General features: G+C 42.3%; 1 protein-coding gene across 1 annotated transcript; it reads left to right on the top strand.

Moving 5' to 3' along the window:
* The first annotated feature begins 192 nt into the window (after positions 1–192).
* Positions 193–12,936, top strand: rad54l2 (RAD54 like 2). The gene is made up of 22 exons (XM_089010496.1): positions 193–334; positions 960–1,195; positions 1,345–1,630; positions 1,925–2,061; positions 2,174–2,314; positions 2,555–2,790; positions 2,908–3,090; positions 3,394–3,527; positions 3,611–3,807; positions 3,918–4,260; positions 4,340–4,517; positions 4,612–4,809; positions 4,926–5,044; positions 5,665–5,780; positions 6,514–6,613; positions 6,696–6,901; positions 6,977–7,149; positions 7,242–7,438; positions 8,008–8,192; positions 9,052–9,141; positions 9,218–9,310; positions 10,563–12,936. The coding sequence occupies exons 2-22, from the start codon at positions 1,009–1,011 to the stop codon at positions 11,543–11,545; spliced, it is 4,482 nt and encodes a 1,493-aa protein (XP_088866622.1). The 5' UTR covers positions 193–334; positions 960–1,008; the 3' UTR covers positions 11,546–12,936.
* The last annotated feature ends 102 nt before the right edge of the window (positions 12,937–13,038 follow it).

Raw genomic sequence — 13,038 nt, 5'->3', positions numbered from 1 at the left:
CGTAACGAACCCATTTGTTCATGAATTATAAGAAACAGAAAAATGTCAAATAAAACATCATAAAATAGAAAATAACGTGGTTCGTTTTAGGAATATTAATCACAAATAATCGAAAACTTCAATCTCATTGAAAGGGTTCAGTTGGCTCTCGGAACATTGCTTCGGTGGGCGTAACACTCGAAGGAACGAATACACTGTAACACTGGAAAAAAATTGGAAATGAAGAGCAACGTTTACCGCTTTATTTTCACAATTAGACAGCAAACTCGTTGATCGATCCTTGTGTGCATTAACGTCGACATTTCCAGAAGCGTACAACGCACATGCTCCCACGGTATGTTGCCAAAATGTATAATGATTGCAATAGTCGAGCTAGCTGAGAGCATTAGCATATAATGTCGACTAACGTTAGCTGTCCGAGCGTAACACACAGCACAAACACATTGTCACTGCCACGTTGAAAAATGAAGCCCGTTTTTAATAAAATGAGGTTCCCTGTAAAATAAGGGTGGAATATTATCTTGCTTAATTGAATGCGAATAGTCGAGGGCGGGGGCTGTAATTGCGAGTGTTGTTTTATAAGTAGCTAGCCGTATTGGTCTGATGCTGGAGGCAGGAAACAATTGCACTGTAGTAAAATTATAGCAACGGGTAGGTGCAACGAGTGCGCCGTTTCTGCGATTTACTGAACTATTGATGCTATATCGTGAATAGAACATTTGCCGTCAACGATTAATTCATCCACTTATTTTTTATTAATTTGACGGTCTGTGGGTCAAATGCTATTCTATTATATCGATGAAAAGGTTTCTTCAGCCGTCATCTGAACTTCAAAGTAGTGAAGAAACCTTTAGTAAGATGTTTAACGTGTGTACTTTAGTTATCGATCCAATAACTGGGTATTCATTCTTTAAAGTGTTTTATTTTATTTGTTTCTTTTGTTTTGGTTTGCTTTTAAGACCCCCGATGAAGGTGTGCAGGTAATAGTTTGAGAGCCCGTAAGACGCCATGTCAAAAGAGGCTATTTCAGAAAGTGACCTGGAGGCTAGCCTGAACAGTGAAGAAGATTATCAGGAAAGCGATGAAGAGGAAGACAATGGCGATACGGATGGGGTAGAGGAGGATGATGAAGATGATGATGATGATGATGAGGAGCAGAAGGAAGACTGTGGAGATGATGAGGATCGCAGTTTGGGTGAGTGTTTTCTACTTCTTGTCATGCCCTGGATAATGTGAATGGAAGTACAGTAGATGTCCTCATTACTGTAAGCATGTCACATAAAAATAGGCACTATTTAAATCAGATTGAGTCATGATAAAACAAATATACTGTTCTCTTCAAAGATAAACCAGCTAGTGCACACAGCTGGAATGAAAAATCTCAAGAAAGCAGAGACTCCACCTCAGCTACCTCTGGAGAGCCTTCCTCTGAGCCAGCATCCAGGGGGCCCTCCAGACCAACCTCTCGCTCTCAACTTCCAGGCAGTCCTGGAAAATCAAGTCAGAGCAAGACACATTCCACCAAATCAAAGAAACAAAAAGCTTCTAAACTAACCAAACCTGCTAAGCCTTCAAAACGATCCAAACCCTCCAAGCCTGTCAATCCTGCACACATGAGGAAAAATATCAGGTGCGTATGTGTTTCACATTTCCCAATGTAACGGCTCTTCGCGTTGGAAGTTTTTTTTCATCTCCCAAACATTCAAGACATACCAGTGTACAAAATGACAAGTGATCAGTTGCCTGTAAAATCACAAAACGTAAATTTCACTAAAAATATGGTTAAAAAAAACAGTTAATGAAGAAATCAGTCACTTTTGCATGATTAATTCAGAAATGCTGAATGCAGATTTTTTTTATCTTAAATTGGTATTATGATCTTCTGACTTCTGAAACCAAATATGTTATTGTTTGACTCCAACAGAAAGCTACTGAACGAGGACCAGCTCGAGGCTGGAACCATAGCTGCTCAACAGGAAGAAATGGAGAGACGGAAGCGCCTGGAGCAACAGAGGAAAGACTTCCCTACACCAGCTCCAACTTTATTACAGTCCCACCTAGGTTTGTGGCTATTTTCCAGTCATGAAATAACTGTTTAGCATTGTTTAAAGAACTGAAATAAGACAAAGACGATTCTTTTTTTTGTTTGTTTTGATTATCATCATTCCAACAGTGGACCCAACTTCCTTTTTGGGAGAGATGTCTCACTTGGTCCCCGCTCTTCTCGGCAAGCAGGATGTAATTTGCCTGGACAGCAGCGGCGATGAAGATGAAAACATGGAACATAAACTCCCAGAACTAACTATGCGAGATGGTAATGTAGATCATAGGTCTACTCTATTGCCCAGTTAATCCACGTGCGCGTGTGTGTGCATGCGGGCCACTTTAATAAAAAAACAGTCCACCTCAAATAGATCAATTTGCTAGCGTCTAGAAAAATAATAATAAAATCATTTTATTTTAATGACGCTTAATAAATCAATGCCCTTGGCCACTATTAGGGGAAATGTGGTAGATGTGGCAGACCCGAATGCTCTGTTTATTGATGACACAGATATAATTGAACTCAGCTCTGGAGACGAGGACGCCTTCCAGATAAGCAGCGAGTCGGGTGATGAGGAGGATGACGGTAGCCCCGCCGGCACAGAGGAGAGCAGTGGAGCGCACATCAATGATGCTCTGAACTTGCCTGACGCCCAGGGCCGCGTGCTGGTTAATATCAACCACCCTGCGGAGGAGAAGGACATTTATCTCGCGCCGCAGCTGGCCCGCGCTGTCAAACCTCACCAGGTATGTCCACAGTGTGCTTTTTTTTATAAAAAAAAAAAATCATGGGTTGCCAAATGCCCGTTGCGTTTCCTCCCGGGCTATCAATGTGACATTTTTTTAAACTAATCTTTTCCCCAGATTGGCGGCATCAGGTTTCTGTATGATAACCTGATTGAGTCTCTGGAGCGTTACAAGGGCAGCAGTGGTTTTGGTTGCATCCTCGCTCACAGCATGGGGCTTGGCAAGACACTCCAGGTCATTTCCTTCATTGACATCCTGCTGCGGAATACTGAGGCTCACACTGTCTTGGCTATTGTTCCTGTGAGTAATCCGGAGTATATATGGTCTACTCATGGTTCATGTTTACATTTCAATATGTTTGCATCCATTTTTTTTTCTTGTATGGAGTTATATTTATTGTACTGAAATCTAACTTGGTGCAAATATGCTTTCTTAACATATGGCACGACTTTCCGCAATATTTGTTGTCTCATTTTTCTTACTATTGTATAACTCTACACACCTGCCCAATTACATATTTTCTACCTTCATGATAGTTTGACATCACTTGCGTCCTTGTATTGCTCCAGCACCTCTCTGATCTCTTTGTTGCCCTCGTTTTAGGTGAACACACTGCAAAACTGGCTGGCAGAATTTAACCTCTGGCTTCCACCGCAAGAAGCGCTTCCTGCCGAGACCGATCCCACCGTGTTTACCGGACGTACATTCAAAGTTCAAATCCTGAACGATGAGCACAAGTCCGTAGCACACCACAATGAAAATAAATTGGCCCGTGTTAAATATTTCAAATGTTTAGCATCCTCAATGTGTGTCCAAACAGAACCACGACAGCTCGGGCCAAGGTGGTGGAGGACTGGAGCCAAAATGGAGGCGTGTTGCTGATGGGCTATGAGATGTATCGCCTCCTAACAATGAAGAAGAGTTTTGTTAGCGGCAAAAAGAAAAAATCAAAGAAGCCCACTGGGCCTGTCATCATTGATCTAGATGAGGAAGATAGACAACAAGAACTCATGAGAGGTGAGCAGAACTCCTCAGTATAATGCTGCCAATGTGTGAGTCATATACAAGTGCAAAATAAAATATTCCCTTGTGTCATTGTTATTATTATTATTATTTTATTTCTTTAGGTATTGAAAAGTCCATTCTACGACCTGGGCCAGACGTGGTGATCTGTGACGAAGGCCATCGCATTAAAAACTACCACGCCAGCACGTCACAGGCTCTGAAAAATATCCGTTCGAGGCGCAGAGTGGTTCTGACAGGTTACCCGTTGCAGAACAATCTCATTGAATACTGGTGCATGGTGGATTTCGTTCGGCCCGACTTCTTGGGCACGCGCCAGGAATTCAGCAACATGTTTGAGCGCCCCATTCTGAACGGGCAATGCATGGACAGCACGCCTCAAGATATGCGCTTGATGCGTTACCGTAGCCATGTGTTGCATAGCTTGTTGGAAGGCTTTGTCCAGAGGTGAGCAGGGTTTGCTAAATTTTTAGAAGAAGCGACAAATAGCTCTGACACACATTATTTATTTTTATTTTTTTTTTAGACGAGGCCACGATGTCCTTCAACACCAGCTTCCCATTAAGATGGAGCATGTGATCTTGGTGCGATTATCTCCTATACAGAAAGCGCTCTATACAGAATTCATGAATCGGTTTAGGGAGGCAGGCAACAATGGTTGGCTTGGTTTGAACCCTCTCAAGGCCTTTTGTGTATGCTGCAAGGTAAGACTTCAAAATCAGAAATTTCTCCCTATGTGGACACAGGATTACATTTTGCCTTGATCAATAAAACAATATTTTTCCATCTTTATTCTAGATCTGGAATCACCCGGACGTGCTTTTTGAAACTGTACAGAAAGAGAATCAGGCAAACGAACAGGATCTTGACCTCGACGACATCGCCGGCGGTCCCAAAGGCAAAGCATCGGACTCCAGTAATAGCAAAGCCAATAACATTCCCCCGCTGCTCAATCCCTCTCAAGATCGAAGCAATCAAGTCATCACTTATGAATGGGTATGATGAGACCCTCATAACCATTTGATAAAGTAGTGACCACTTAAAAAAAAAAACACCCAGTGGTCATTTACAGGTACTTCACTATATCGATCTTTCCTTTTTTTCTGTTACAGGCAAAAGAAATCATGTCAAACTACCAGATAGGACTTCTGGAGCACTCGGCCAAAATGGTGCTGCTCTTTCATTTGATTGACGAGAGCGTCAGAAGAAGAGACAAGATTTTGGTCTTTAGGTAAGGTGTTACTTAAATCACACACAAATCTGCCACAAAGCAGTTTTGTTCCACAAGATTTGAATAGAAAATACACTCACATGCCGTGAAGCTTAAGTGCTAGCTAATCATATCTATGTATCGCATTCTTCAAATACAGTGAGACCTCAACTTACGAACTTAATTGGTTCCCAGACAGAGTGTGTAAGGCCAAAAGTGTGTATCTCAAAAATAAATTTCCCATAGGAAACCATTAAAATGGGAATAATCCGTTCCCGGGTTTCCATAAAATATACTTTGCAACTAAATAAGCCTTAAAACTACACACAACATACCTTATTCTATGTATAATAAATGTGCAATTGTATTGTAATGAAAGAAATACACTGCATTGTATCATAAAGTCACTTTATTTACATTTGTGATGGTCATTTATGGCTTGATTACGCCGAAGATCACTCCGCCAGCCGTGGTGGGTGTGTATGACGAAAATAGTGCTTATTATAAGGTTTAATTTTCATAAATTTGACGTTTGTAAGACAAAAAGTTTGTAAGTTGAGGTGTTTGTAAGTTGAGGTCTCACTGTAGTCTCCACAGCTCATTATTTTTTTTCCCCCCGATATCTCCTCCTGCATTGCCAGTCAAAGCCTGTCCACCCTGGCAGTCATTGAGGACTTCTTATCAAAGAGACCCATTCCATCACAAGACTTCACCGAAGCTCAGAACCCCAACTGGGTTCGCAATGTCAATTATTATCGTAAGTTGTGTGCTCTGAGAATGTATCGTGTTTAGAATTAAAGAAAATGTACGTGAATAATGAATCTTTGACAGAAAAATCATAAATGGTTGACTGAAAATGTACATGAACGTTAAGTATAACTGAACCAAGCGCAAAAATGTGCCCTACAGGATAAATTAATTCACTGCCAGACGATGTGCAAAAATGTGTCCCCTCCAGTGCCCGAGTTTTTGTCATTTTCACTCAAATTGCAGGACCCACAGAATATTGAGCTTTGGGACTACATCAACATTCAATGCAGCGTAAGAAACTTGAAACTCCTTCCGTCAGAAAAAAATAGTTAATTCCTATGTTATATGGGTCTGAAGTTGTTTGAGATTGAAATGGGGGAGGCTGTACAAAAGGCAAATTGCTACCCCTTTGTGGGAAGGAAAAACAGTGCCTGTGGTCTGACCAGCGCTTTATCAGCACCCCCGCAAGAAAACCAAAAACTCGAACAAATTTGCGGATGGTGCTCCACGTCATGCTTTTCAATTCCCAAATAAATTCAGGAATGGTAGTGAATGAGTTCAAAAAGTTGAAGTGGTGTCACATTGGATTGGATTTACCGTTATTAGTCTCATAGTGGAGAAATGTACATTTCACAGCAGCAAAGTTATGAAAGGAAAGAAAGATAATGCACACTTTGAAGTTCTTGGAGGGTGCGGGTGAGTCGATGCTGTTTGACTGTTAAAAAAATGTCTTTGTTTAGGACTGGATGGGAGCACACCATCTTCAGAAAGAGAGCGTCTGATCAATCAGTTTAATGACCCGGACAACACCAAATCATTTCTCTTCCTGCTGTCTACCAGGTGTGGAACACATTTTCTCCTGCATAATTTCTTGAAACTTCCTCCTTCCACTGCACTAAAACCCCGTACATCTTTGCACCAGAGCGGGTTGCTTGGGTGTGAATCTCATCGGAGCGAACCGCGTGGTTGTGTTCGACGCCTCCTGGAACCCGTGTCACGACGCCCAGGCCGTGTGTCGGGTTTACCGCTACGGTCAAAAGAAACCCTGTTACATTTACCGACTGGTTTGTGACTTTACCTTGGAGAAGAAAATTTACGATCGACAGGTCTCCAAACAGGGCATGTCTGGTAAGAAATTGTAATTTATTTCCGTGCTTATCGAGTAAGTTGTGTAAAACACAAACCTCCCCTTGTGCATTGCAGACCGCGTAGTGGATGACCTGAACCCGGCGTTGAACTTTACCCGAAAGGAAGTGGAGTCACTGTTGCATTTTGTCGATGAGGAACCCGAAGCAAAGAAGATCAATCTGAGGGCTTTGGAAGATGAACCAGTCATATATGCAGCCTGTCAGCTTTACCCGCACCTCATCACCAAAGTACAATGACTATTTTATTTATCACGAGCTCATACCCTGCACTGTGTGTGTGTGATCCATTGAGATGTCTTTCTATCCATTTGTGCTTACAGCAACCTTTCCAACATGAATCTCTGTTAGTGGACCGGAAGGAATCCAAACTGACCAAAGCGGAGAAGAGAGCGGCCAAAAAAAGTTACGAGGATGAAAAACGAGCTTCGGTGCCCTACTCTCGACCCTCCTATGCCCCTTATTATCCAACCAGCAACCACGCGCTGGCTAACATACCCGCATTCAGTCAACGTGGCTGGTGAGTTTGAAGTCCATCTTTCCATCGCTAATTTAGCGGATTGCTTTTCCGCGATTAATCCGGTCATAGTTGTCTGATTAGATTAGATTCAATTAGATTAATCGTTATTCGTCTCACGGTTTAGAAACTCACAATTCATAAGAATCAGAAAGCCTTTAATAGTCCCACAATGTGGAAATTTGCAATCTGCAGCAGCAAAATTGAAAGGGATGGGCGTGGGTTCAAAAAAAGAAACACAAAAAAAGTATTGATGAAAAGGTTTCTTCAGCCGTCATCTGATCTTCTTTGAAGGTGTTGGATGTTTCGCTTCTAATCCAAGAAGCTTCGTCAGCAAATCAGTTTGCTGGCGAAGCTTCTTGGATAAGAAGCGAAACAGTTTGCTGACGAAGCTTCTTGGATAAGAAGCAAAACGTCCGACACCTTCAAAGAACTACAGATGACAGCTGAAGAAACCTTTTCATCGATGGACCATTACTGTACGACTGAGAGCTTACACAAAGTATTGTGTGTACAAAAATGATAATGAAAGTACGTCAGATCATTCATTAAAATGTTACTTTTTTTTCCAGGCGTCCAATGGCCCGACCTGACGAGAAGCCAGTAGCAAGTGTCAGACCCATTCAGTCGACCCCAATCCCAATGATGCCTCGCCAGGTTGTTATGGGCATGGCGGGGGGCAGCTCTCCTGGCAGTTTACCAGTCAATTTTCTGCAAAAGGCCGGAGTTTACGTTCAGCGGATTGTCACCACAACAGGTACCGCGTCATGTTTGACAATCTATGATTAAACTGATAAAAAAAAAAAACTGCGGCATTTCCTCCGCCATTGTGTTGATCACAAATGTGCAGTAATGTTAGTCACTGCAGAAAAGTGATGATTGCAAAACTTTGGGGTAGAGATTTGGCATTGAACGTTTTCATGTTGAAGGTTCAGTATTTTCCGGTGTATAAGGCGCACGCAAAAGCCTTGATTTTTCTTCAAAAGATGACCCTGCGCCTTATACACAGGTGCGCCTTATATGTGCAGTCATATTGAGCCACAACAGGTGTTGCAACCATAGTCTGCAGCTACCGACTCCATGTAGAAGTCGTGCGTAACACCAGCATCTACTGTAGCGCCTTATAATGTGGTGTGCCTTATATTTGGAAAACGTTGATGTATTTATATAGATTATACAGTAAAGTCTCGTTATATCGATATTCTCGGGAGTCGGAAAAAATATCGATATAACCGGACTATCGATATATCCGATCCTGCGGCATGTAAATTTTCTCCTTGCGTTCATAGAAATAGTATCGTAATAAGCAGTACGATCGATATAACCAATATCGATATGAGAATTTACTGTATTTGGAAAACTTTTCATTACATTTGGAAAATGTACAGTATATGGAATAAGAAAATACACCATTCATTGGTTATACACCAGAAAATACCGTATATTTGTCATACTTTTTCATTCATTGAACGTGCGCCTTATATATGGAAAAAGTTTGAAAGTACACCACTCAATGGGGTTGCGCCTTATACTCTGGTGCGCCGAAAAATACGGTATTCAATAGATTACTTTGGCCCTAACATTTATTTTTATGTTACGTGTCTGTAAATCTGTAGACATCTTCATCCCAGGAACCAACAGTACAACAGATGTCCAAGCTCGGATTCGCGCCGGCGAGAGCATCCATGTCATCAGAGGATCCAAAGGTAGACGCAACAAATGTTCATTCCTTGGTCATGTAATATGTACTGAGTCCATCATCGGGCGTTTGCTTGTCCACAGGTACTTACATAAGGACAAATGATGGAAGAATTTTTGCAATTAGATCCGGAAAAATCAGTCGACCATCCGCCGCGGGCTCGGCTGTTTCGAGAGGTACAAATGCATTTTGATGTATTTTTGTAATTAAACTCGTGGTTCCATCTGTCATCATTCTATGCGGAGGGAGGCGAGTGGAGTCGTTTGTGTGCCAGTGGCCGAATTCATATTATCAGACTAGAACACATTTTCCTCATGTTTACTGATAAGGTTATTATTTTGCAAAATGTCACCTTGGTAATGCAGCATAGTCACAGTGATGTATTGTGGTGGCACCATCATGCATTTGGGCTCATTTTTCTTCCCCTCCGGAATTGGGAGTTTTTAGGGTTGAGAGAGATTGGCCCCCAAACCTTCAGCATGACAATGATTCAGAGCACACATGCATATCCAAAGAATATTAACATAAAGAAATTAAGTGAAGTGACGCAAATAGGCTGACATAATCTGACATTTGGTGATTTGTTGCCGCATTAATAGACACGCTTACTATTGTATTTCACTTACCATCTAAAAATAATAATACGGACCACTCCATGTGTCACCGCCCATAATATTCTTACATGTCACGATGACATAATGAAGTTTGAACATTAACAATGTGGGGAAAATTGCACAAAGTCAAATCCTGAACTATCCTTGGGCAATGATTCTTTCTCATATCACTACGGCCCGAATACTACCGGTAATACTAGTAGCACATTTTGAGAATCATTGCTCCAAGTCAAAGCCAAGAATTGCCAGAATGGTGACTAAAGTATTTAACTCATTCACTGCCAGACGATGTTCAAAAATATGTCCACTCCAGTGCCAGGGTTTTTGTCATTTTCACTCAAATTGCAGGACCCACAGATTATTAACTATAGAGACTAATAAAGGCAAATCCAATCCAATCCAATTATTGAGTTTTAGGTCTACATAAAGATTCAATGCAGTCTAAGAATCCTTAGACTCTCATCATTAAAAAGCGTTAATTCCTAATTTATATGAGTCTGGAGTTATGTGAGCTTGAAATCGGGACGGCTGTAGAATCAGAATCAGAAAGCCGTAAATAGTCCCACAATGGGTAAATTTGCAATCTACAGCAGCAAAATTGAAAGGGGGAGGGGGCAAAAGGCAAAAGGAAAGTGTTGCCCCCTTGTGGGAGTGAAAAACATTGCCAAAGGTCTGACCAGCGCTTTATCGGCACCGCCCGTAAGAAAAACCAAAACACGAACACATTCGGGAATGGCAGTCAATGAGTTAAAAAATGAAGCTGCATCACCAGTATCTCCCAAAAAAAACATACTTTTTAATGGTTTGTCTACAGATAGCCGGCGTTCTGCGAGCCATCCACTCAGTAACGGCTGCGCCTCCCCCGGGGAGCAACTACAACACTCACCCGAAGTGGGTGTGGAGCACCAGTCCTCGTCTCCATTGAGCTCCGAGATTCTCCGCGAGCTCAGCCACTACACGGCGTCCACCAGCGACGCTACCGGCGGCATGGCCAACGAACTCCCCTCCCTGATGGATGCGTCCGTCACGTCTGCGGGAGACGGCGGCAGTCTAATTCCAAACCTCCGCTCGCCGCTCACCGACAACCTCCTGACTTCACGTTTAGAGACGCAAGGGGTGAAACGCAAGCATGCCGACGGTCAAAGCACCATGGCTAAACGGACTCTGGCTCCTTCGCATTTCCCTGCCATGTCCATGAACTCCAGTGGGCTCAGTTTTCCCCCAGTGGGTCTGAACTCTCCTTCGCTTTTAGGGACCCTGGGGCATATGACTCACCCTCTTATGATGGGTGGAAGCAGTGGATCTGCATTCCTTCAGCCACCTGGACAAACACTGGCAGACCTGCAAACCATCTTCCCTTCCGCGCCGGGGAACGGACAATTTCCCCCACCTTCCGCTTCAGCACTATCAACCGCCCTCTCTTCGTCCTCCAACACCATCCCCATATCGTCTGCATCATCATCAACATCCGCAACGACTTCCTCATTGGCATCGGGTTCTCTGCCACCGTACTTGATGACCCCCAATGTGACGGGACTGCTTTCGTCAGGCTTCCCGATCAACTACAATCAGCCCTTGCTCCCAGAAAACCGGATGTTCCCCAGCCCTCTCCTCACCGGATCAACCGGTTTCCACACGGTAAACTCTGCTTCGAATGCATCCGGCTTCCTCTCCCATTTCAACAATCCCACATCCAGCCTGTTTGGGGCGGCTCTGACCCAACCGGACAGGTATCAGAGTGCGGGGAATGGAGGCAATAGTTCCGATGATGATGTCATAGAGGTGACCGGACACTGAAGACTCACACAGTGAGCTGGTTGGATACAAAGGTTAATCATGGCTGATTGGACCGGGGTGCTACTTGACAAATAATAGTTTTTTTTTCTGCAAAAAACAACCCTAAGTTGAATCATTGCCAGTCATTGTTTCTGATAAACAGCTTCATTTCAATATTCCATGATGTTCACATATTTGGCCAGTCAACAGCGACACAGAGACACATTTCGTTGATCAATAGGAGAATCCTCAAGCACCTTTATAAATGTTAGTGAGTCAATAACACATTTTTATGATGAATAAAAATGTTGTGTTTGATTTGCTGCCAAATGGTGCAAGAATTTGTAGCAGCACACGCCGGCCAAATTTCGGACTGATTTTATTTCACATCTTCTTTTTTCCTTTCGGCTTTTCCCTTGAAGGGGTCGCCACAGCGAATCAGTGTCCTCCATCTTCAGAGGTTTGATTCGCATGTTTGTTTTGGCCAAGCTTTTACGTCCGATGCCCTTGCTGACACAACCTGATTTTATTTCACATGAATAAATAAAAATCACTGAAATATTTGAGTCTGCCAAAATGTGTAGCACCCCATTTTGAAAAGAGATTGTGGTTTTGTGACTCACGACAAAACTAGATACAGTGAGACCTCAACTTACGAACTTAATTGGTTCCCAGACAGTGTGTAAGGCGAAAAGTGTGTATCTCAAAAAAGAAAATTCCCATAGGAAACCATTAAAATGGGAATAATCCGTTCCCGGGTTTCCATAAAATATACTTTTCAACTGAATAAGCCTTAAAACTACACACAACATACCTTATTCTATGTATAATAAATGTGCTATTGTATTGTAATGAAAGAAATACACTGCATTGTATCATAAAGTCACTTTATTTACATTTGTGATGGTCATTTATGGCTTGATGGAATGGCGTTGGAGGTCGAAGGTCAAAGGGAATTGCTGTTTGGAAAGAAAGGCGCATTACATGACGACTGTAATTAAAGAAATTAACTGTGCTGTAAAGTAAAGTTTTATTTACCTTTTTGATGGTCGTTGATGGCTTATGAAAGGAGAGTCACCTTCCATAAGGACTGTTGGTAACTTAACCTCTGGTGCTGTTCGGTCGTGTGCTTCCGCCGAAGATCACTCCGCCAGCCGTGGTGGGTGTGTATTATGAAAATAGTGCTTATTATAAGGTTTAATTTTCATAAATTTGACATTTGTATGACAAAAAGTTTGTACGTTGAGGTGTTTGTAAGTTGAGGTCTCACTGTATCTGTGTATAGCAGTTATTCTCATTGTTTATATTTCAAATTAAATTCATTTCAGCAAAGGTAAGGAGGTGTATAATTACACCATATAGGAGGATAACAGTTGTATTGTTTTGTGACAGTTTTGGGAGGGGTCACTTCCCCCGAGTCTGTTAACACATTTGAATGTATCTTAACTTGCCCGCAGTGACACACTCTGTGTTCTGTCATTTTTAGCCTTAAATAATTTGGTGTTCAAATTTTA

This window comes from Hippocampus bargibanti, linkage group LG12 (assembly GCF_051943395.1).
Source record: "Hippocampus bargibanti isolate YZ-2025 linkage group LG12, ASM5194339v1, whole genome shotgun sequence".
Taxonomy (NCBI): Eukaryota; Metazoa; Chordata; class Actinopteri; order Syngnathiformes; family Syngnathidae; genus Hippocampus; species Hippocampus bargibanti.
The sequence above is the reverse complement of the archived record's forward strand: the minus strand, read 5'-3'. Positions and strand labels throughout refer to the sequence as shown.

Coding starts and splice junctions, on each gene's coding strand:
- rad54l2 (XM_089010496.1), top strand. CDS start 1,009: ATGTCAAAAGAGGCTATTTCAGAAAGTGACCTGGAGGCTAGCCTGAAC. Junction 2,791..2,907: donor GCGCTGTCAAACCTCACCAG/GTATGTCCACAG, acceptor TCTTTTCCCCAG/ATTGGCGGCATCAGGTTTCT. Junction 6,902..6,976: donor CTCCAAACAGGGCATGTCTG/GTAAGAAATTGT, acceptor TGTGCATTGCAG/ACCGCGTAGTGGATGACCTG.